This window comes from Podarcis melisellensis (genome assembly GCF_964234715.1).
Source record: "Podarcis melisellensis genome assembly, chromosome: 1".
Taxonomy (NCBI): Eukaryota; Metazoa; Chordata; class Lepidosauria; order Squamata; family Lacertidae; genus Podarcis; species Podarcis melisellensis.
This window is the reverse complement of record NC_138528.1, coordinates 101,718,762-101,743,345: the sequence shown is the minus strand read 5'-3', so window position 1 is coordinate 101,743,345 and position 24,584 is coordinate 101,718,762. Positions and strand designations below refer to the sequence as shown.

Genomic DNA, 24,584 nt, shown 5'->3' with positions numbered 1-24,584 from the left:
AGCAGTTTGCAAGCAGCCGGACCTGCTAGGAGGGAAGGAAGAACTTTAGAGGGGGCGGCGGCGGCGGCGGCAGCGGCAGGGGAGAGAGAGAGAACGGACTTGTCGAGCGCACGGCAGCGAACCGCGCGGTTTCTTCTGCTTTTCTTGGTTTCTGCTCCCCATCCTGCCATTTCGTTGGTTTTGTTTGAGAGAAGACGGGGGGAAGGGCTAAGGACACCTCAATGAAGGAAAGAAGAGCCAGCCAGAAATTATCCAGCAAATCGATCATGGATCCTAATCAAAACGTGAAGTGCAAGATAGTCGTGGTTGGGGATACCCAGTGCGGAAAGACGGCTCTGCTGCACGTCTTTGCCAAGGACTGCTTCCCGGAGGTACGTGTGGACCCGCTTGTCTGAGTTCTAGGAATTGAGCGCTGCGTGGTTCTTTTACGAAGAGGAGCGCTGTGATTTCTTTTTGGTTAAAGTTAACTTTCAGCGCTATCTGTTAAATCTGTGGGAAGCCAGTTTAAAGCGGGTTAGACCGTTTTCACAGAAGAGATCCCAGGATGCTTAACCCCCCACCCTCACAGGAATCACTAAAAAAATAAAAATAAAGCATCTTTAAGACGACCTCTCTCTCTCGTGCCCTATTATGAGCCACGCGTGGAATGCGGGATAGAACTCGAACGTTCTTTCTGCGTTCGAATTATAGGCAGTGCCGGTTCAAGCCTCGCGCCCAGTGGTGGTGGAGGGAAGCTCTTACATCTGTCCGTATTTTATAGGTCGTGGGTTTCAGCGTCGCGCTGGAATTCACGAGCCCATCCCGCTGGTGTAAGTTGCCTATTTTCAAACGCTTTGTTGGTTTTCAGTGAAAACGGTCTAATCCCTCAGTAGTTAGGAAATGGTTAAACAATTAAGAAGGGTGAGGGGCCAATTTAGGCTGAAATCTCTGTAGTCTCTCCCCGCCCCCCATTGAATTTACAAGAAAGATGTGTTTGATACGCGGTGCAAACTTTCAAGAGATGGTAATCTACTATTTGTGTTTTCTCCCTTTCCTTGCCCAGAACTACGTCCCCACCGTGTTTGAGAATTACACGGCCAGTTTTGAAATAGACACACAAAGGATAGAACTCAGTCTCTGGGATACTTCTGGTAAGGGATTTTCTTGCTCGCAGGAATGCCTGTTCTGTTTCCATGCCATTCTGGTGACTCACATTGGTTTGTATATAATTACAAGCCATTGCTGTAGCCTCTGTTGTTAACACCCTGCAGATGATGTAACTACTTGCCTTTTAGTTTTTTTTTATTTTACTTTAATGGACTTTAATGCAACCTGACTCCTTTCCCTCCCTGCCCCCTCTTTTTAATTGCAACGATTTCTGCATTGTGGTGAGACGGAGACAATTGTGTTTACCTAACTCCCCTTCCTGGCTTGACTCTATAAAGGTTCTTGGGATAATTAACTGAACAGATGGGAGAGGGGTATTATGGCCTATCATGAGCCTTTCATTTTAATATTTGTCACCGCTGCTGCGAAAACCAGCATGTGTTCTCCTTTTGGTAATATGTGATTATACAGAAACAAGGAGCTTAGCAGCTACACAAAAGCTTAAGTGTGAGAGGATGTTTTCCTTGCTGAGCCGTGTCCTCCTCAGGTTCTGCTTCTAAGTGTTCCAAATATCCCCTCAAAAAAACCATGCATAGGAAGCCTTCAACTGAGCATAATGAGAAGTAAAGTTACTCATTGGAAGTGTTTGGCTGTAAAACCAGCAGGGGGTGAGAAAGCTTCTGAAGACATGGAAGTTAAGCGAGTGAGAAAGAAAAACTGGAGTTTGGTAGTGGTTGTGATGTTCATTGATTATGTTGCCTGTTTGTAGGTACAGTAGGTATAGGAGACTAGCAGCAGATGAAGCGTCTTCATACCAGACCATTGGTTGATTTCTCAGTATTGTCTACACCAGTGTTTCCCAAACTCTGGTCTCCAGCTGCTTTTGGACTACAATTCTCATCTTCCCTGAGCACTGGTCTTGCTGGCTAGGGATGATGGATTTCCAGCTGCTTTGGATTACAACTCTCAAGTTTGGGAAACACTGGTCGACATTGACTAGCAGGAGCTCCTGGGGGTTTCAGGCAAGAGTCCTTCCTGGAGACAACAAGGATTGAACCTGGAACCTTCTGCCTGCAAAGGCTGTCCTCTGTTGCTCAGTTTCCCAAGTCTTGTTTGATTAAAGAAAGCAGTGTTCTTCTACTATTACTCCTGTACCATGCTACCCACCTCCTTTCCAAATTGACGGCTGGCCACGTAGTTCAAGTCATTATTGCCTTTCCTATGAGAGTTACAGCCACTGTCTTGTAGAACCTTGATTTGGGGGGAAATGAAGAAAAAGTACAACTTGCTTGGAACAGCTAAGAATCCAGTTTTGAGGGACAAATGTTCATTTTCTTCTATAGCAGTTGTGGCCAAGTTTCATGATCTTGGGAACCATTCCAGACAGTAGTCTAGAGCGGTTTTTTCCAGCCTTGGGTACCTAGATATTGTTGCACAGCAATTCTCATCATCCCTGACCACTGGGCCATGCTGCCTTGTGCTGACTGGAGCTGTAGTCCAAGGTTGGGAAAAGCTAGTATAGAGGCTGGCTCCATAATAATAAAGTTAGCCCCATTTAGTAGCATGAGACTCCTTTGTGGAGAATAACATCTAAGCGTGGCATTACATGGAACAGAGGTCACCAACATGGTGCCCTTCACACATTGCTGGACTCCAACTCCTGCCATCGCCAGCCAGCATGGCCAGTGTCAGGGATGATGAATCCAGCAGAACCCACAGGTCACCATGTTGGCTGCTCCTGACATAGAGCATCCAAAAGGGAGCTTTTTGTACCTTTTTACAACTTGGAAAGGTTCTTGGTAGGGTTACCAAGATTATAATGGCCTTGGAGCCATATCTAGAATGCCAGTTGGCCTTCCCTGTTCCAAGGGATGCTAGTTCTGGGCTGTGCTTGGTTCATGGTGGAAATGAGTGTATGGGAGTCATCATAGCCAGTATCTTCTGAAGTTAAGATGGGGAACATGTGGTCCTCCAGATGTTGTTGGACTACAGTTCCATCATTGCTGGTTGTTGGCCATGCTGGCTGGAGCTGGTGTTGGTTGGAGTCAGTCCAGCAACATCTGGAGGGCTGCACTTTCCCCATCTGTTCTCTAAAGACTTTGGGGGGGAGGACTTGGAGCATATATTAGGTTCTTCCAAAGAGCACTCTCTTTCTCTTAAGGACATAATTTCCTATTCTTGTGCTAGTTTATATGAAATGTGTTAAGTTTTTGGGGTTGTTTTTTAAGTTCCTGCAGAGATAATCCATTGGCAGAGATGAGGGCTATAAAGCACCGTGCTTAATGGGGGAGAGTTAAAATCATCTTTGTTCGCTGGCGTTTATGACAGATTAAAGAACACTCTGTGGCAGAGTGCAAGAGGGCGACCAAGGAGAGGGAGACAAAGGAATGTACAGGGTGCTGAGAGCAGCTAGCAAGGGAATGTGAGCGCTGTCTCTTGTCACCAAATGCAGGAAGAGAGCAGACCACCCAACCTAGAAGCCATCCATCCCAGGGCAGAGAAGCAAAATGGAGCTGGAGAAGATACCCCCTACACACACACACACACACACACACACACACTTTTCACAGTAGAATGAAAAGCGCAGTTGAATTACTTAATAGCTTTTGCAGTAACTTCAAGAAGTGGACAAGATTTATTTTATTTTACTTGCCTGCCAGTAGCAAGAGCCTAAGCACAAAATCTGCTTGTGGCACACAAAGGGGTGTCCTGTGAGGAAGGCACGTCGAAGGCGATAAAAGGCTGAAGTGGCAAGACTCTGCTTGTCTTGTAAATCTGGCGACACTTGTACAGCTCTTTTGAAGAAACCACAGCTAAGCTCTTTCTGCCTTGGCAGCCTTAACACGAACATTACTGCTGTTGGCATCACTGGAATGCATGCTTCCAGATGTGGATGACAGCTGTGAAAGCTGGCGGTTCTGGTTCTTTTTCATTTTATCTCTCTCCTACAGGGGAATGCTTGCTGCCTTTTTCACTCTTCTGTGATAAAGCCAAATTAAATTCCTCTCTTTTTTCTCCCCTGCCTCCCATTGCCTTAGTAGGAGAATGAACATGAAATGAAGAGGGAGCAGCAGAGGAATTAAAAGGGGGAGGGGGAATTTATCGCATCTGCAAGACTTTATTTCTTAAATATATTTTTTTGTGCATGAGGACTACCATTAATTTATGCTTTTTGTATCTTGCATAATGGTCAGAAAGTAAAGTCCCATTGAACTCAATGAGACTTACTCTATGTGAATATGTATGGGATTAGACTGCCATTGACATTTGCTTTCTCATTCCTTCAGAAGTTTGCCACTGGGACTTACTCAAAGTGGATTCTTCTGCCTATTCCAAACTTAGTTATTTATTTACATTTATATTCCACTTTTCCAACAAGGGTTGGTTCTATCTCTCTATTTTATCCTTACAGCAACCCTGTGAGGAAGGTTAGATGGACTGACATTGACTAACCCAACATCACCCAAATGGATGAGTGGAGATTTGAACCCAGGTTTCCCTGGCCCTAGTCTAACACACTACCCACCACACCATACTGGCTCTGGGATTCTTTCTTCCTGGGCTTAACATGGACCAAGGCATAGCCTCAATTCTAAACAGGATAATAATAATAATAATAATAATAATAATAATAATAATAATAATAATAATTTATTATTTGTACCCCGCCCATCTGGCTGGGTTTCCCCAGCCACTCTGGGCGGTTTCCATAGAAACCAAAAATACACTAAAAAGTGTACATTGATTCAAAGATATGAACATTGATTCAAAGAGGCCTTCAATATATTAGTTTGGTATTTTACAGACACTTCTTAATGATCTGTGATTCAACGTATTGGTTATTTATCAAAATACAGATTTGGACACCTAGTTATCTGGGCCTCAGATCTTATGATCTGCCATCTCTGAGTTTGTTTCCTGGTTGTAGATTGTTTAGATAAGATCAGCTGTAACTGAGTTGAAATTATTACTGTATGACAGTTTCTTAACCCTTTTTAAAAGACAGGTCTTATTAGTCTAAGTCAAGATCTGGGCTTGGCCTCAACAGTCCTCATTTTCCAGTATGGTGTCATAGCTTAAGTAGGTCAGATCTGCAACAGCTGAGTTGGTTGCAGAGGTTAATGATGAGCAATATAGTGTGATATTTTCCTATCAAAGACAACTGGGGACAACTGTATTGGAAGTGCAAAATAGGGTAAAACAACTAAGCTATTCTAGATGGTCTGGGAGGATTTGCATTATTTAAAGTTTTGGCAGCACTCTTGCAATGCTTTTATAGAGCAATGGGACAAAATAAGATAATTTAAACACATGAAAGATAATATTGGAAATCCTACAGTTTTGTGACTACAGAATGTCTCTACTGTAGAATAACCACACACACAAATAATGACCCACATTTAATGATACCACTTAGGAAATACTTTTTTTTTTTTAGATGCTAGTTTAATTTGATAGTGGTATTCACAAGACATTTCCATATGAGTTTATTAGTCTCCAGTGTTAACCCCATTAAACAAGTATATCTCCTTTAAATCATCACCTGTCTTGCATGAACATTTCTGAATGTTTAGTGTTTCCCATTAACTGAAGTTAATTGCTGTTTGACTTTAAACGCATCCATTTGGAGAAGTAATTCTGGTCTTACTGTAACTGAGGTCAACAACAAAGATCCAGAAATCAGTAAACAAAGATGAAAATCTCTTTAGGCTTTGCCCTAAACAGTTGAATGGCAATCCATAGACTCCTTCCCCCAGAGCAGCGTTATCCAACTTTGGGTCTCTAGATGTTGTTGGACTACAACTCCCATCATTTCCTAGCCAGCATCCTAGTCATGGATGATGGGACTTCTACTTCAAGAACATATGGGGGTCCAAGGTGGAGAGAGGCTGCTCTAGAGCAGTGTTTCCCAACCTTGGTTCTCCAGCTGTTTTCAGACTATAATTCCCATCATCCCTGACCACTGGTCTTGCTAGCTAGGGATGATGGGAGTTGTAGTCCAAAAACAGCTGAAGACACAACGTTGGGAAACACTGCTCTAGAGAGTCAACTCTGTGGAAGCTGTGATATCATTCTGGGTCTATCCCAGCTGAAATAGACAGGCGTCACTGAAGCTGCAAGTTGCAATAAGTTGAATGGTTTGCTCTAGCCTTCGTCAACCTGGTGCCCTTCAGATCCTTTGGGAGTTAGTCCAAGGCTGGTTTACAGCATGGTGACCACATTTTTAACAAGAATGCCACACACTCTGAGAGTTTGCTACTCTGCAGTATGTTTGCAGTCTCCAGCAGCTTGTTTAACTTCTAGTTTATCAAGCTGGGGAGCAAGCAGTGTACGAAAGCCTGGTAGAAATGCAAGCACACATCTCTTTGCCATAGCCAGGCCTAGGGTCCTTTCTGCAATAGGGTCCATGTTTGTGTCACACTCTTGCTGCCTGTGCCCTTGTGGCACAGATGGATCACTTATGGAATACAAAACGATACCTACAAAATCTAAGAATGACTTTGCAAGATGTTTTCATTCTGCACCCCTGAAATATCTTGACTTTTCCTGGGGAGGGTATACTGGTATTAAATCTTTAGATGGAGAAATATTGGAGCATTGCACATTAAAGCAATTGGACTGGTTATGTATCTGATTTCCACCCTCTTCCCCCTTCACAGCAGCTGTGGAATAATTTGCAGAAAATCATATATAATTCCGTAGTCTTATTATATGGCATGCAGTAGCAGTAAATGAGCTCATTTTTTAACAAGATCATTTCAGAATAATGTTTGGCCACTCATAGCTTCTTCAGATCCTATCTAATGGAATCCATAAAGACAATTTACCTGTGTCTAGCTTCTGCTGAATATCCTATCAAAGCTGAAACACATATTTTATCTTCCCTCATTAAAATTTGACTCTCTTACATAATTCAAATTTCATGGGTGCATCATAAAACCGTGAAGCAGTTGCAGCCATCTTGTGGGCTTAACTATATATCCCAAATACAGTACTTCATGAATTGCAGAATATCAAGGAAACCTGAAAATGTGGACTTGGGATGGACGTTCTCAACAAGAGTATCAAAGAGTGGCACAGATTCCCAATGAGTTGAGCTTGCTGTGGTTCTGAGGCTCACTGTGTGTCTTTCACTCTATATAGATCAGACAAAACTGTCTGATCCCCTGAAGAGTTCTGTATAAGTTCCAGAATGTTGGTGTACCTCATAAAGAGGGTGCTTATTATTGACAAATGAATTAAACCCTGAATTGCCTTCTTCCTCTTGTAGCCTTTAGTAACTGGTTACTCAGTTACCCTGAATCCAGTATTCCTTAGCTGGAAATTACTAAGATCTAAGTTTAAAACTTTCATGGAGTCAGTTGTTGGAATGTGAGAAGCCGTACTTAAGAGATGGGTATCCTGTGGTCCTCCAGATTTTTTTAGGTTCCAGCTCCCAGCATCCCTGATTATGGGCCATGTTGGCTGGGGCTGATGAACAATGGAGTCCAACAACCTTTGGAGGGTAACAGATTCCCCATCCCTGCCTTACTTTGTCAAACAAATACCTTCTACTTAGGGAGAGCAACTTCCAAGCACTTTGAATTTAACTTGTAAACTTCAGAGATGAATATGCAAATTGATAACTTGGTCAGCTTAGGACATTGGTATGGGACATGCTGAGGCAGTCTTTCACCCCGGGGTCATGGGCAGATATCCGACACAAAAATCAACCACAAGTTACTGCTGGCTGTCAGTAAGTCTGATCTGACATTAGTCTGTAACAAATGGTAGTGGCAGACTTTTCTACTGTTCTAAGTGATAGTGTGATATTTCAACCTCTCTCATCATCAAAATCATTGCCGTAATCAACCCAAAGCCTGCATGAGGGGAAAAACACCAGGGAATCCTTGGAGTTGTAGTTTGTGGATCCTAAAAAGTGTTAGAGATTATTAGTCCCCACATAGAACAACAGTTTACAGAGCACCAGCAGATGGGGAATTTATTGTTAGCAAACAAGAAGTCTGTACTTTGAACAGAGATCACATCAGACATGATGCAATAGAATTACTCAGTGAAAAGCCACATACACTTAAGCCAAAACTAGGTTATGCTGAGTCAGCATGTCCTTTTGAGCCTGGTATTGCCACCAACTTACCAAGCAGAGTGGACAATCTTTACTTCCAAAGCTCCATTTTGACAGGAGATCTTGTAACTCCTTTGTGTCCTTGGCTTCCTTTGGGCAACTTTCATGCAAGGTGTAATGGCAGAGTTGTGCTCATCTCCTATCTTGTTATGGGATTATAAACTGCATTTTTTGAGTGTTTAGCTGCTTTAAATGTCCACATGGAGTCAGGCAAATATATACTTTTACACAAGTGGCACAGGCTTACTTTGAAGCATACTTTTAGAGTCAAAATCCTATTGTGGCATTCCTGTTGCTCTTGTGGGCTTCCTATTGACATCTGATTGGGTCATTGTGAAGACAGAATGCTGGACTAGGTAGGGCTTTGTTCTGAACCAGCGGGACTGTTACCATGTTCTTATGAAACTATGCTCACAATTCCTGCAAACTTAGAGGTGGCTAGAAATCAGCCTTCCCTAACCTGGTGTCCTCCAGTGTTTTGGACTCCCAATTCCCAGGGATGGTATGGGTTATAGTCGTAACAACATCTGGAGGGCACCAGGTTGCAGAAGGATGAAAAAGGCATGCGTGTGTGGTATACATTTCACAAAATCTGGATCTGAAGCTTTGTTGGAGTCACAGTGATTTTGTCAATCTGCTCATTTTCTTTAGTTGAGCATGGTTTCGCATTTTCTGAGACCATCTTGGAGAAAGATTGAACAGAGTATGCTATTGAGCTGCCTTGAAAAGGGTCTGTTTAGACTTGACATGCATTCCCAAGATTCCTCAGGCTCTGAGGATTTTGTTCTGGTTAGGAGATTGGAATGATGAAATGCCCTATTGAATTTTATCTCTCAGCTTTTGTTCTGAGTGGCTGTCTTCTTTGGGCATTGATAAAGGATCCCACTATTGCTTGTTTGAAAGAAGAGAGAAAACACATTTCTTGTGAAGCATCTGAATTCTGCACACTCTCAAAGGATGCACTTAAAGCCTCCCATTCATTCCCTTGCATTCTTTCCCAGAGAAGAATGGCAGCTTGTCTCATTTATGTGAAAGCTTCATATACTTGTCTTAGCATGCTGCATTGTAATAACAGGAAATTTTTGTCCATAGTAAGTGTAATCACAGATCCGACTGGTATAAGTGCATGCCATACGTATGCATGTACATATATGGTGCGATAGACCTCTTGAGGAGTGGTGACTGAGCACTTAGGTATGTGTCTAAGGAATTTTTTTTCCTGGGTGAGGCTCTTCACTCTTCTCTTGAGCAAGCAACGTCTCTGTCCAAATTTTAATGATCCTTAAAAGCAAATGCCTTATCCTGCCCATACCTGTTTCAGAATATTCTGATGAGAAAGGAGGGTGGCAACTATGCCTAGAGCTAAGTGATAGCTGTGGGTGGAAATTGCATTGTGATCTACACCTGCCTAACACTTTGAAATTAGTAGAGGTCACCTAGCACATGGAATGCTGCACCAGGGGCCAATCTGGTGCAGTAGATGGAGCACTAGAGCTGGAAGAATTGCTTTAAAATCTCTGCTTGCCATGAAATTCTTTGGTTGACTTTAGGAGATGCATAAGAACAGGAATTAGGGGCCTGTGGCCCTCCAGATGTGGTTGAACTATAGGTCATCTTCACTCTGGGCCATTGGCCATGATGGCTGGGACTGATGGGAATTGGAGTCTAACAACAACTGGAGAGCCACAGAGTCCCCAACACCTTATATATGTGGGAACATAAGCTGCATCAGACCAAGATCCATCAGGTCTTTGGGAAACTCGCAACCCAAAGACAAAAGCTTGTAGTCTGTCCTCACCCCTGTATCTGGAATTGAGGAGTGCATGGAGGTTTCAGTTAGTTACTTATTAAGTCATTGATGGTGGATCAGGTGACAGGAAATAGCACCTCTCCAGCCTGAAAAATCAGATAGCCAGTGCCAGTCAGAGTAACCAATGCCTGGCTAGACAGACAAATCATCTCATGTCCTCATGGATAATGTCCACTTCCCTTTTCCCAATAGTAGCCTCATCAGTAGTAATCCTCATGGGGGTTTGTAATGATTAAGAACTCAAAAAATAAAATAAAATTAGCTTCCATAGATAGGTGTGGGCAGATGGACTTCTGCATGTTTTGCAAGAATACATTACAGCAGGGGTAGCCAACACAGTGTTTTTCAGACATGGTGGAACTACAACCTCCATCCTCTCACCTCATTGGCCTTGCTGATGGGAATTGGAGTCCAATAACGTCAGGCTGCTGCCTCTGCAATACAGCTGGCAGTACTGCCCCAGTAATAAAATGGACCCATGCCCATTAGTTCCCTGAGAAAGTATGCTGTTGTCCAAACTGCAGCCTGACAAATGTTGGCTCTTGGGACCCAGCCCAAAGGTTAATGGCTGCTTGCAGAACTGATAAGAGAGGCTGTTTCACCCATTGCCCGTGCCTGCTTTGACAAGGCACATGAAATCAGATATTGTGCTAGGAAAAAGGAAATCTCCACTTCCTGTAGAGGTTTAAATAGCCTGTTGCACGTTTAACTCTTGTGCTGAGAGATGAGTGTTACGATAGGTTTCTGACGCACTGAAGCTATCAGTAGCAATGCACAGGCATGTGATTTGGGGCTGTGGAGAATCTGGAGGAAACTTTCAGACTGAGCAGACCACCTTCTGTTTGCCAAGGCTTCAGCCCATATGTTCCTGTTTGCTTCAGAAGTAGCATTCCTCAAATTCTTTCCTTGTGGTCTTTAGCTGCCCAGCTGGTCTGTTTTTTGAGACGAGTTCCTTTTGCTGTTTACCTTACTACACCCTGAAACAGCAGGAGCTTCTTTTGCCAGGAGGAGGAACCTGCACACAAGCGTCTTTCTAATACGATTGCATCGTACAGCCCTTGAAAGCACTGTTTTCATTTCATCCATTTAAATCCTGGAGATTTTGAATACAACCAGCTTCCCCAACTCCAGTGGATGAACGTGACCTAACACAGCTAATGTGTTACCAATAATCCTGTACATAAATAGTAAACTCCCTTCTCCCAAGTGTGAATTCTTGTGCAACCAAAATGGGCAGCACCTCACAGGATTGGCTGGTTATGGGGAATTCCAAAGGTGGGAGAAGTACCGTACAAAAAAGTGCATGGGAACCCTCAGTAATAGTCCAGTGAGGACAGAGCTTGCTCAGTGGTTGTGGAACAGTGACTTTTCAGAGGGAAAAACTGGGTGGGGGGGGGATCTTCTTTGGCGATCACTTATAGCCAAGTAAGATTCTTCAATTCGAGTGCTTGTAGGCCAGTGTTTCCCAGTTGCCGGTGTTTATACTACATTTTATAAGATTTGCCTTGGGAGAGTCTTTGAACCTCTTTTGTTGACCACCAGCATTACGCCTTCCATCTTTAAGTTCGGAATAGAGTAGTTGCTTTGGAAGACGATAATCAGGCATCCACACAACATGACTGGTCCAACGAAGTTGATGTTGAAGAATCATTGCTTCAACACTGGTGATCTTTGCTTCTTCCAGTACACTGGCATTAGTTCGCCTGCCTTCCCAGGTGATGTGTAATAGCACATCCTAGAAGATGACATGGTTGGCAGGAGCATTTTACGCGGTTGCAGTAATGTTGATAAGTTTGAATTCTATTCCTCTGGATTCCTGGGAGAGAGCTCTTGGTCGTTTAAAATAAGCCATAGAGTTCCTTAAGAGATGGCCTGTTTCAGCAAGCTCTTTTGCCTTGCCGGAAGCTGCCAAAAGGGCAGTGGCGCTCAACATAAATACCAAAAGAGAAATCCCCTCTAATTAGCTGTTACAGGTGCGCATGATGTTCCTGATGTAATATATTCAGAGGATATTAATAATTACATATAAATGCATTTTGCCAGACACCATGGGACCTATGTGGGCTGTGGCTGTGCGTAACAGTGATGACTTATTTATACTGAGTCTCCGCAATGTTTGACACACCGAGCTGAATGTGGCCCCGATATCAGTGGTTGCTGGTCGAGATTCTTCTCTGCAAGTGAATTATAAGTTGCTGGGGAGCAGCAGCAGGACCTTGTGGGCTTCCCAGAGGCATCTGCTTGGACACTGTGGGAAACAGGATATTGAATGAGATGGACCACTGGCTTGATCCAGAAGAGGTCATCCTGGGATTAAAGGGATCACGACCCTTTAAGTTCCAGGCAGGCAGCACAAATAGAAGGCTTATTAAGCCATGGTGACCGCAGTGTATGGTTGACTTGTTGAGTCAGAGGCTGTGCAAACCTGTCTGTGCACTCCTACAACTATGCAAACAGCTCAAGGCAGGGAAAGGCATTTTTTCCTCAGGAGGGACCAATCTCCAGGTGTGTTGCCATGTGTTGTTGCCTAGATGCAGGTAGTTAACCCTTGACAAGATCTCCCAATTATGCGGGTACCAGTGTGGCTCTTCATAGCAAATGCAACTACTGTTTTTCCTTGCATACATCTTTTCCCTTTGCTGAAGGTGATAGATTACTGGTCTTAGTTACTATTGAAAGTGGTTGTGTAAAAACTAGCATTTTGCAGGAAGCACATCTGCCCTGACTTGGAATGAACCTAATCACATGTGCAGGTCCAACACCCAAGCAGATTCTGAAAGGTTCTGGGATAACAACTGGGCCTAATTTACATCTGTAGCTACTGATACAAAAATTAGGCATGATGTTGTATTGCCATAGTCCTAAATCAGTTGTGGGAAAGATTTCACCCTCTAGATGTTGCTGAACTACAGCTCCCATTGGCACCAGAAGGAATGGCCAATGGCCAGGGATGATGGGAGCTGTAGTTTAGCAAAATCTGGTGGGCCAAAGGTTATCCACACCTGTTCTAAATGGAATAAGAGAGCACTGTTTAAAAAAGAGATTTTACTAGGTGACCTTGGCTCAAAATTAGGAGATTGGGGAGCCTGATTTTCTAGCCATATTATGCATTAATAATCCAAGCTCATCAGAAGAGTTTCAGATTGTTTTGACCTTTGAATGGAAGCTCAGAACTGCATCTGTGTAACTCATTCCTAAGTAGCAGCTCAACATGTGCATCCATCACTGATGCACGGATTGGCCAGAAGGAAGCCTTACATCAGTGTGGGAAAGGCCTGCGTGGTCATGGTTTGACAAGCATGGTGACCTGCTATACCAAGCTTTCTGGTAGCCACCACAAATATGGTGCCGATTTGTTTGAAGCTGACCTAAATTAACAATAACCTACTGAGGATATGGAGCACTCTTGTTTCTGGCAGGTGGTGAGATCTTGAAAAAGTGGGGTGAGGAACCAAAGGGAAATATAGCAGAGGCATGGATGGAACACTTAGGGTGCGTCATTTAACTGTGTATACATAATGTTTCTTTTCCGCCCATAACATGATCTCTCTTATTTCAACAGGGTCTCCTTACTATGATAATGTCCGCCCACTTTCCTACCCAGATTCCGATGCCGTCTTAATTTGTTTTGACATAAGCCGTCCAGAAACACTTGACAGTGTGTTGAAAAAGGTAAGTGATGGAAAATAACTCTAAATGTATATGCAGAGCTAGGATATGTCACTGCTGCCATCTGCATATATGATCTTGAAGTGTAAAAGCCAGGCTGATTATTGCCTCACTCCCAAGTATTATGAAAACTAACTGAGAGGCTAAAAAATATTAGTCCATTGCTCCCCCAGGTTTCAAGTGTGTTGGCCCAGGCAAGTGTCAATCATGGGGTAAAGGTGGCTTTCACTTGGAAATCCTCTAAGGTTTAGATTCAAATCCTATAGCCTGCTGCATTGAGGGGGATTCGGGCTCTAGTACCTTGCGAAGGAACTCTTAGCTCAGTGGGGCAGCATGTGCTTTCCTTGAAGAAGGTCTCTTGATTCAATTCCTAATTATAGACTTTTGGCAGGAGTGGAGAAACTGCATCCTTGCACATGTTGAATTCTTAGTACTCATCCTCCCTGACAGTTGGCTATGCTGGCCAATGCTGATGAGATTTGGAGCCCAATTACATCTTGATGGCTTATAGGTTTCCCATCCCTGACACTCAGTTATATTAACTCCCTGGCCAATGGTATTTGGATAGGTACTGCAATCAGAGTAGACAATATATAGGGCTAGAATGGGGAACCAGTGACTTTCCAGATGGACTCCTAATGCCCATCAGTTCCAGCCGGCATGGCCAACACTTAGGTATGATAGGAGTTATAATCTACAGCATCTACAGGTCCACAGGTTCCCCATCCCTGATAAGTAGTTAGATGGAATCCAATCAGTTTACTTTGCAGCTTCATAGTTGAATGTATATTTCCTGGATGCACAATTATTGGCGTACTGTTTTGATCAATATAATTAGTATTCATGCACTTAGCAAGTGAAAAGAGCCAATATCCGCATGATCCTTGTTCAGCCACACAAGGAGAAGATCTCTGGTCCAGACCTAATTCCTAAAGTCAGACTAGAGGCCAATTCTTCTTTGGTGTGCCACAGTATGAAGACTGACTCTGCCCATTGAATTGAATTGTTCAGTAGTGATGAGTGAGCCAATCCTTGCTGATTTTGATTTAATTAGGAGGATATCCACCAGAAGCTCAAAAGTAATATATATATATACTTCCTCTGGGATAGTATGTTTCTCAATACCACTTGGTGGGAATTGCAGGTGGGCAGAGTGTTGTTGCACTTAGGTCCTGCTTGCATTCTTCCCATAGGCATCTGGTTGGCCACTGTAAGATCAGGATGCTGGACTAGCTGGGTCTTTCATCTGATCCAGAAGAGCTCTTCGTAGGTTCTTAGTGGATGACCAAGAGGTCATGTGCATAAATGGAAGAGTGCCATGTGTGGATGAGGCTCAAGTTAGATTGCTGTCAGGAAGAATCTTCAACAGCCCTGGATTCTGTCAGACATGGGCACTATTTCCTGGGTTTCTGGAGAAAATGGCTGCTATAATCTTTACTGTTTGCATGAACAAAGTCCTTGGGATCAGCTGGTGCTACCTTGCCTTGGCAAATTTTGGGGAAGGGAAGGGGTTAAATAATCCTCTCCTCCGATAGTGAGAGCTCTTAATTCCCTTTCCACATTTTACTTCCTGCCACGGGTTCAGAGAGGTCAAAACAAACATTACTCATGCCCTGCTTACTGTTGTCATGGCCAACATCAACAAAACTTTGGAATTGAGTTTGTCTGTGTCGAAGGCCTAATATGACCTACAGAGGTGTAGCCCAGTAGACTCAGGAAAGTTGAGAAAAGTTCAGATTCTATGCTAACAGATTGACTCGTGGAGCAACATAAGCAAGTCCCTAGAACTCAGCTTTAGTTACTTCCTACGTCGCAAGTGTATTGCAGTGATTAACTGCTGCGGAACACAACAAACAGTAGTGCTATTGTTGATTTTATGTTGGGGTGCGTCACTGACCCTCAACCTTTCTCAAGGCTCCAAATACATTAATAACTTCAGCCTGCAACAGGAAGCACTTTTGACTTGTAGATTCTCACCTTATGCTTCTGTCGCATCAGTCTTTCCCATATCTTTCCAAAAGGTGTTTGTGGCAGAGTTAGGGTAGATCATGACCCAGTTGTGAGCTGCAGGCCATCAGCTGGAGACAGTGGTGTATGCAGAGGGTGCAATTAAGCAAAGTAAGCTGTTGCTAAGTCCCAGTAAATTCATTGGGACTTAAATATAAGTAGCCCTTTGCAAATATTTTCTGTGCAGCTGGGAAACCTGGAAAATGTGGGATTGCACAGAGCTCTTTATACATGTAAATGATATGTGCAAAGACCTTCCCCAGCTTGGTGTCTGTCCTGTAGATGTTTTGATCTACACAACCCATTTCCCCCAGCTAGTAAGGCCAGTAGATTATGGGTGGGATACAGAGCTTCAGCTGGAGGTCAGAAATGGGAGTCCACAGACATTATCTCGTCCCCTCACTCCATGCATTGAAGTGCACATGACTTGAGTGAACATTAATTCAGTTTTCAATGGTTTGTCCATGATTGTCTATTTTGCTGAGTTGCATTCATTTTTATGCCCTGCAATGTACTTGAATGCTAGAATTCCTGTTCATGTGACTCTCTGGCAATTGTGATGTTTTTACATGCTAGTCCTCTGCACCTGGGGGAAGAACGTAGATGGCATTGTATTCAAGGTTTAAGCTTCACATTTTAAGTTCCCTGCAGTATGGACTATATACCATCTGTGTGTATGACATAGGTTAAGACCATATTTTTGATCTAATTATATGCTTCTCCTTTGTTGCAAGACCTACTTGTAACTTGGCATTTGGGCAGCTGTTTAAACTTGCTTTGAGAAAACTCCCTTGATTATATCTATTCAGTCAGTTGAGTGAATGAGTCATAGGGAGGGAAAACGTAATGTATGCTGTGGCAGCTGGCCTATCTGTAGGCAGGTAGGGATGGATGTCCTCATTTTAAAAATAATATTTATTCCTGGTTTTCATAATACAAGAAATAAACAATAAACCATTTTTTTAAAAAACCAAACAGAAGTATACATAAGCTCAGATGAAGTACATTTTTAAAAACTGAGTAAATGCATCAAAAAGTTGGGAGAATTGCAGATTTTGAAGGATTGTTGTACTGGTGTATTTCAAATTAATTCACTTTAAAATGTGAACCAAACAATTTCTCCCCTGTCTTTCCTATCTGCAGGGAGTGCTACACCAAATGTTTCCTTCTAGTGCTTCACTGTAGTACAGCTGACAACTGAAGCATGATTCTTTAAAGCATCTCATTGCGTTAGATGGCCGCCTCAGTGTTTCTTATGGCAGCAGGATACTAACACTGTACTATTTTTACAGTGGAAAGGTGAAATCCAGGAGTTTTGTCCCAACACCAAGATGCTTCTGGTTGGCTGCAAGTCTGACCTGCGCACGGATGTTAGTACACTAGTAGAGCTGTCCAATCACAGGCAAACACCAGTATCTTATGATCAGGTAAGTGCTATGTCGTGTTTGCTTGTTAATGAATGATGCACACTTCTGACTTGATTTATTCAAATCCTCCTTGGGACACAGTGCTGCAAAGAGTGTTGGTTATATTACACCACTTTTCATCACTGCTGGTGATCAGCAGTTGGGATCTGTACTTTTCTTATATCAGGTGCTGTGTGATACTGACTTAAGGGGTTGTAGCTCACTGGTAGAGCCCATGTTTCTTAAGCAAACAGTTCAGTCAGTAGCATCTCCAGCTGAGGCTAGGAAGGGCTTCTCTCTAAAACCCTGCTAAGCCACTGCCAGTCAGTTCAGACCATTCTACCTGGCATCCTGCTCATGTTTATCCACATGTCTTGGACTATAACTCCCATCATACCTGCCCATTGGCCATTCTGGCTGGGGCTGATGGGAGTTGTAGTCTAAGACTTCTGGAGGACACTACGTTGGCACAGCCCAGTGTGGACAATACTGCGCTAGACAGATCAGTGGTCTAAGTCAGTTTAAGGCAGCTTCCAATGTTCCTGTGACTCAGTCAAGATGAGGAAAGTGGGTGCCAAGCAGTGCTCGTGTTGTTGCATAGTCCCACTTCATACTTGGTATTGCATCAGGCTGATGGAGAAAGTGCCTCTCCTCATTAGTGGGGAGTCCATAATTCTCCCCAGTAAGGAATAGGGAGCACTAGACACAGCATACCCTGGAGTTTATGCTCCATCCACATTTGTCTGTATTCTGTTCCTCTTCCACCCATTTCCTATGTTGTTCAATCTGGATAACTAAGCCGGCCATAGGTCCACGTGGCTTTAATGTGTTTTGCTCTCTCTCTCTCTGGAGAGGAAGAGTGCAACCTTTGTTTCCTTTTGTATTGGTAAGCAATAAAACAGAACTGCTCTTTTTCTTTGAAAAGAACCACTGCGAGTGTGTATACCTCTTCAAACTTGAAACTGGACATTTATGTAAAACTAATTGCATGCCTTCCTCTCCCCATGCGATTATGACATGAAAACCACATAGTATTTTGTAAAGCTCCATAAACATCAGTCTTGTGTAAGACCAACAATCTGCCCACTTCTAAGGCACACTTAACTGGAAGAAAATTCCATTGAAATTGGTGAGGCTTACCTCCAAGTAAATTTGGCTGGGTTCTTTTGGGCTTCAGTGTCCCATTTCTTCACAGTGTCTCTGTTTTTGATAGAATTGTCTAGTTGTATAGAATGTTATGGGCTCCCCCCCCATTTCTTTTTTACATCTCACAAGGATTGTACACTTTAATGTCAAGTGACAACTGGACAACTGGTGGGTCGGGACTGCTGATTTTCTTTGATCTGTCAGCAGCCTTTGATATGGTCAATCATGATCTTCTGGACCACTGCCTCGCCAATGTGGGGATACAGGGCACAGCCCGACAATGGCTGTGTTCTTATCTCTGGTCGGAGACAGAGGGTGGCGCTAGGGAGGGAGATGTTGTTCATGCTTGTTGAAGCTATTGGGTGTTGGGAGTCCAACAGCATTGGAACACCACAGAATAGGCCATCCCTAGAATAGGGACAAGAAAGACCACAGTGTCTTTCTGTTTTGGGTGGTGGCTTCCAAGTGATAGTCATGATTCAAGGCTTTTCTGGTACGTTCCATAGCGGCAAACGTTGGCCTCCAAAGGCTGCATTTTTGTAGGTTATAAATAATGTTTTTCTATAATAGCATATCAAGCAGGGTTACTCCTCCATTCTTCTCCTCCTCAGTGGTTTCCAACAAAATGTTTTTGACTTTACTCACTGGGAATTAATTGACTAGTACAATCCAAAACCCTCTGATTGCCACTTCAGTCATTAGCAGACAGGCTGTTTAATTAATGTTGACTGAGTCTCCTATCCCCATTCTCCCCCTCCCTGCCCTCCATTAAAAAGTTTGCACAAGGTTGTGTGTCTGAGGATTGCTTCTGTTGGGGGACTAGTTCAAAATTCCAACTGCTTCTCTGAACATCCAGTAGCCTATGGTTTCTGGAAGTCTTCCAAATCATCTCAGTTTGACAGGATGTAGTACAGTGACAAAGTACAAGAGGCGTTTCCTAATGTCAGTGGCAAACCTTTTGTTTGTACAGCCTCAATCTTTAGACAGTCCAAGTTCTAGTTAAGCGGCGTTTCCCCCAAAACTCTAGTGCTACACAGGAAATCCCTGTAGCATTTTGTTTTTCTCTTATCTTTGAAAGAGCTTGTATCCAGAACTGCAGTGGGTGACTTCCTTATCTATGCTTTGAAAGCTTTTGGTAATTTTGTGCGGTGGTAAATAGCAAGGTGGGACTAGAATGCTTAATTTGTATGGTAAACAGGGTTCCCCTCCCCCAAGTTTAATCCTATTGATTTAGAAAAAGAGTTGAATGTTTTGACTGACAAATAACTTTTCCCTTGATGCACCTGCACCACGTTCTCTAGGCACACACTTTAATTCTAGCCATGTTTATCTGGAAGTAAGCCCTATTGATTTCAAGGTCAAACTATTCTGTATGCTTGCCTCTGGCATAAAACTGGCCCTGCTTAGAGATGGAACAGATGCCATCTGATGTTTGAAACCCTGCAGCTAGCATAGACTTCTAGTTTCTGAAGGGCTCCAGTCTGTTGCTTTAAGGGAGCTTAGAGACTGAATTCAGTGGGGTCACCTGCTGGCATATGGCTGGATTTTTCTCTTCTGCAACTAGGTGGGTGGTTTCTTAAAGTCAACTAGTGTAGGTAAGAATCTGAACACATGAAACTATTCAACCTGTGTTCGGGGGGGGGGGGATGGCAGACACCCAAACCTAAAACTCTATCTGCTGCATAAGGAGTGGTTTGAACCACAACAGATAAGGCAAAGTAGCCTCCTTGGCAAGTGAAGTCCTTGCAAACTCCTTAACCCACTGAAGATCTGGTCTGTGTAAGGAGTTGTTGTTGGTCTTGCATTCCCACACATAGAGGGAATTATTGTCCTCATCTCTGGAATTTCCAGAGGTGTGAAATGACCTTGCATGAGATCTGCTGGTGGGGTGAGTTAGCAGGAACACCAGCCTAGGATTGCTGATGGCTACAAAGACACAACACCAGACCATTGACCTAAATTTATGAATTGCTGTGGATAGAGAACCCTGACATCCATGTGGGTTAGGGCTCATGGGAATTGGAGCCCAACAACATCTGAAGGGCTCCATGTTGGCTACCTCTGCTTGGCCCTACATGCCCTTTCAGGCCAGAAACAAAAGGGTAAATAGATCAGATATATTTTTGCAGCTATGCTTGTAAGGCTACTTTGTAAGCTGGGGTTGAGGGTGCTTAAATTGAAGATGCTCTTGGTCTCCATGTCCAATGCAGAAAGTCTTTAAAACTGGTGTGGCCAATAATCTGCAAGTTCTAGGTAGATTTCTGTATTTATAAGGACAGTGGATTCTCCTCCTTATTTGCCTCATGTGTTGCCTTTTGTTTCCTCAAAGCATTATCTCTAAAGCAGCATCCCAGAGTAATGATTATATGGCTTGTCTTAGTTCTCTCTGGATTTCTGTTGAGGTCTGTAATCTAATCTATTCTCCTCTACCTCCACAGGGTGCAAACATGGCCAAGCAGATTGGAGCAGCCACATACATTGAATGTTCAGCCTTGCAGTCAGAAAACAGCGTAAGGGACATTTTCCATGTTGCTACCTTGGCCTGTGTGAACAAAACAAATAAAAATGTTAAGCGGAACAAGTCTCAGAGGGCAACTAAACGAATTTCACACATGCCAGGCCGGCCGGAACTTTCTACAGTCACCACAGATCTGCGAAAGGACAAAGCGAAGAGCTGCACAGTGATGTGAAGGCTTTTGTTTCCTTAAATGGAGGTAGCAAGGACAATTGTGTTTGGGTGGGATAGGTGAAGACTCAACAAGAAGTGCCCAGTGAAAATGGTCTCTTGTAAGGGCATGCCAGTGATAAAAGGCAATGATTCACCTTCCGTAGGCAAGAAACTGTACTTGGGGAGCTGGTATGTAGAGGAAGCAGTGGGAAGAGATGGATTCTGAAGGGATGTCAATGTTACTTGGATGAAATACCAAATACGAAGGAAACTATGTGAATGTGCTAAAGAAGTGAAAGGATTGGTAGCACCTGAAGAAATGATGTCCTGGAGGATACTTATTTTTAGATCTATTTTTTGAATACCGACTTTGATTTTGATTACAATCTAAAACATTGCTTAAAAAAAAGAAAGTCAAGATATTCCTATTCCCTTCATTGTGAAGCTTGCCCCTTTGAGACTGTTTGGTTTCCCTCCCCCACCAAAAAAGAGAGAATATGATTGCTTTTCCTCTTAGTTTATGTTAAAGAAATAGGAAATATAGGTCATCCAGAGGAAAACACTTTATTAAAAGAGGCTTTAAAATCTTTTTTTTTCCCCCCAAGGCAACTAGAGAAGGAAGAAATTAAAGAAATCAGTAATAAAATAGCCTTCATAAGCTTCTAATTATATGGAATGAGGCTGAAGAAATATCTGTTAAGAGTAGTTCTCAAACACAGAATCTTCCTCTTCTCCATTATTGCTGTAATGAGAAATTTGATAATGGCCTGAAAGTCAATTTTTTGAATGGCTTCTTCATAAGGCAATTGTATACTGTATGGACGTCCTGTTGCAAGACCTAAACAAATGGTGCTACGATTTAGTTATAAAAAGGTCCTTAATTAGAAAGGAATTTTAGTCTTACTGCCCTCCTAAGCTGCTCCTTGGGTGCAAAGGAGGCCAAACCCAGCACTGTGTAAGGAAATAAGTGCTGCTCTGCTCTATGACTTTTCTACAATTCTATACTGGGTGTTTTTGTTTTTTGTTTCTTTTTTTGTTTCGTTTTTTAAGTTAGCACATGAGCCAACATATCCAATTATCTCTTATTATGATGCATCTCTAAAATGGCTGCATATGGATGACTGTCTCTTATTACACGTTTCTGTTTACTTGTAATGAGCACTCTGAGGAAATAGGGGGAGGAGAAACCTGAAGAACAGCGGAGCCTTTAAGGGGTCCCAAGTGGAAACTGGATATTGCATTAATCCTAAAGGTCTAATGCAAGCATATCCAGACAGTGATCATTAAACATTACTTGTGTGACCCAGATTCTGTCAAATTCCTTTTCACTGACTGATGACTATTGTTACATCCACTAAGCCAATCTTGAAAATAGTTTGCAGATGTTGTTATGCTTTAGCAGACACAGCAGAACTCTGCTGAGGGTGTCTCTAGGACTTGTTGAATGCAAGCATTTTTCTCAAATGCTTCATTTTTGAAGTATTATTTCCACAAAAATTCCAGATATATTGCCACCATAATATGCTTTGGATTGATGCAATGGTATGCTTAAGGCAGTATTAAAAAAAAAAAAAGCTGGCAAGTGCTTTCTGTATTTAAGTATTGTAAAAAGAAAAATAAGTTAACTGTTTCAGCAAGACACCCCTCACTTTTTAACATATGTCCGTCACTTTGTATGTTTGGTTATTGTTTCTGCAGTATTTATTTTTTTCTTTTAAATAAAAAAAATGTTTAGTCGTTGGTAAAATCTCTACTTGTGTGCTGTTCTGTATTGTCCACTGATTGCTTGCATACCTTAGGCTGTAATATAGACCAACCTGAGGATAAGCCTCTCTGAACATGGTGGGACTACTGAGTAAACATGCTTCTACTTGTAAACATACTCAGGACCTGTGCTATTTCTCTAGAAAACATGGTGCTGGAACTCACCATGAACATCTCCCTTGTTTTCTTATACCGTGGTACCTTAGGTTACATACGCTTCAGGTTACATATGCTTCAGGTTACAGACTCCGCTAACCCAGAAATAGTGCTTCAGGATGAGAACAGAAATCGTGCTCCGGCAGTGCGGCGGCAGCAGCAGGAGGCCCCATTAGCTAAAGTAGTGCTTCAGGTTAAGTACGGACCTCTGGAACGAATTAAGTACTTAACCTGAGGTACCACTGTAATGGCAATGGTGCTCACGTGAGGGGTGCCAGAACTCAGTTCCGACGAGTTCCCGCTGAAAAAAGTCCTGCTCAAGACATTAGTTTAAATCAAAGCCTGCATTCCCATACATAACCACAAGTTATAACAGTATACATCTATAACATGGGTAGGCAAACTAAGGCCTGGGGGCCGGATCCGGCCCAATCGCCTTCTAAATCCGGCCCGTGGACGGCCTGGGAATCAGCATGTTTTTACATGAGTAAAATGTCTCCCTTATTTAAAATGCATCTCTGGGTTATTTGTGGGGCATAGGAATTCATTTTTTCCTCAAAATATAGTCCGGCCCCCCCACAAGGTCTGAGGGACAGTGACTGGCCCCCTGCTGAAAATGTTTGCTGACCCCTGATCTATAAACTATTCCATGATCCGAAAGTTAGTATAAACCTTTGGAACTGGTTTTTTGTTTTCTGGAGAATCCGTAAACAAAATGCAGCTCCACCATTCTCCCACAAAAATGTATCTTTGTGTCTTGTTCCTCTTCCCAGTCTCAGTTTGTGAGTATTCCCCCCCCCCCATACTCTCTTGTACCAAGCACTCAAATTTGACATTTTCAGTCCTTTCAAAGTGTGGCTATAACAATATGTGCAGCCTGGAACAGAAATCCAATTAGTAGTTCACCAGGTCCTGATTCTCATTTTAATACAGATTCAGTAATGCAAGCTCTGAAGATTTCGTAACATGCTGATATGTAATTTTACTTACCTCATTAAACTTTTGTCCTCCAACATTTGCCACATGCACTTTGGGCATGCCCACCACAAGTGCCTATAGTTGCCTCTCTCCACTATTCCATTTTCCAATTAGTGACATCCCGAAGTGTTTCACCCAGAATTGAAAAAGGCTTCCCCATACAGTAATTCCCACTGTACAGTATTGATACAGTTTTCCAGGACAGGAGTGTTACAGCCTGATCCAATGCATATTTTCTCTGAAGTTTTTCACACTGTGCTCAGTGAGCCATCTGAGTTTAGGAATACAGCTGCAGAATTTGTGTTGGAAAAGTGGTGTAAGAAGTGATACAGATCTGGAGTACAATTATGAATGACTTTGTAGTCTGCCCTTAAAACCCTTGGGAGTTGTGTCCAGCTGTGTCCTTCAATGCACAGAAAGCTCTATGACTGGATTAGAGAAGATGTAATGTGGTGTCTTCCCCCCTCCCACTTCTGGCTCTAGCTCCCTGCACCTCCCTTTGGAACATGGTGGGAAATGGAGCAGGAGGAGGTGCTCAATAAAGAAGGGAATTTGCTAAAAAATTTCATTTCCTCCTGTACCCATGAATCGAAGCACCTTCCATGAGCAGAAGGGCACAACCGGAGCCCATTCATTCTCAACAGAAACATGCAAGTAGCTTGGGATGATTATCAAAGCTGACCTTGCAAAAGTTACATTATATAGGGGTGCAAAGACGAAGGGAATAAACTCTACGCCAGGATTTGCTGCAGAACTGAAAGATTTTTA

General features: G+C 42.9%; 1 protein-coding gene across 1 annotated transcript; it reads left to right on the top strand.

Moving 5' to 3' along the window:
* RND3 (Rho family GTPase 3) lies at positions 1–22,665 on the top strand. Its single transcript, XM_081889243.1, has 5 exons — positions 1–371; positions 1,043–1,130; positions 13,585–13,694; positions 16,991–17,125; positions 20,689–22,665. Exons 1-5 carry the CDS (start codon positions 222–224, stop codon positions 20,938–20,940), a joined length of 735 nt encoding a protein of 244 aa, XP_081745369.1. The 5' UTR covers positions 1–221; the 3' UTR covers positions 20,941–22,665.
* The last annotated feature ends 1,919 nt before the right edge of the window (positions 22,666–24,584 follow it).

Coding starts and splice junctions, on each gene's coding strand:
- RND3 (XM_081889243.1), top strand. CDS start 222: ATGAAGGAAAGAAGAGCCAGCCAGAAATTATCCAGCAAATCGATCATG. Junction 372..1,042: donor CCAAGGACTGCTTCCCGGAG/GTACGTGTGGAC, acceptor TTCCTTGCCCAG/AACTACGTCCCCACCGTGTT. Junction 1,131..13,584: donor CAGTCTCTGGGATACTTCTG/GTAAGGGATTTT, acceptor TTATTTCAACAG/GGTCTCCTTACTATGATAAT.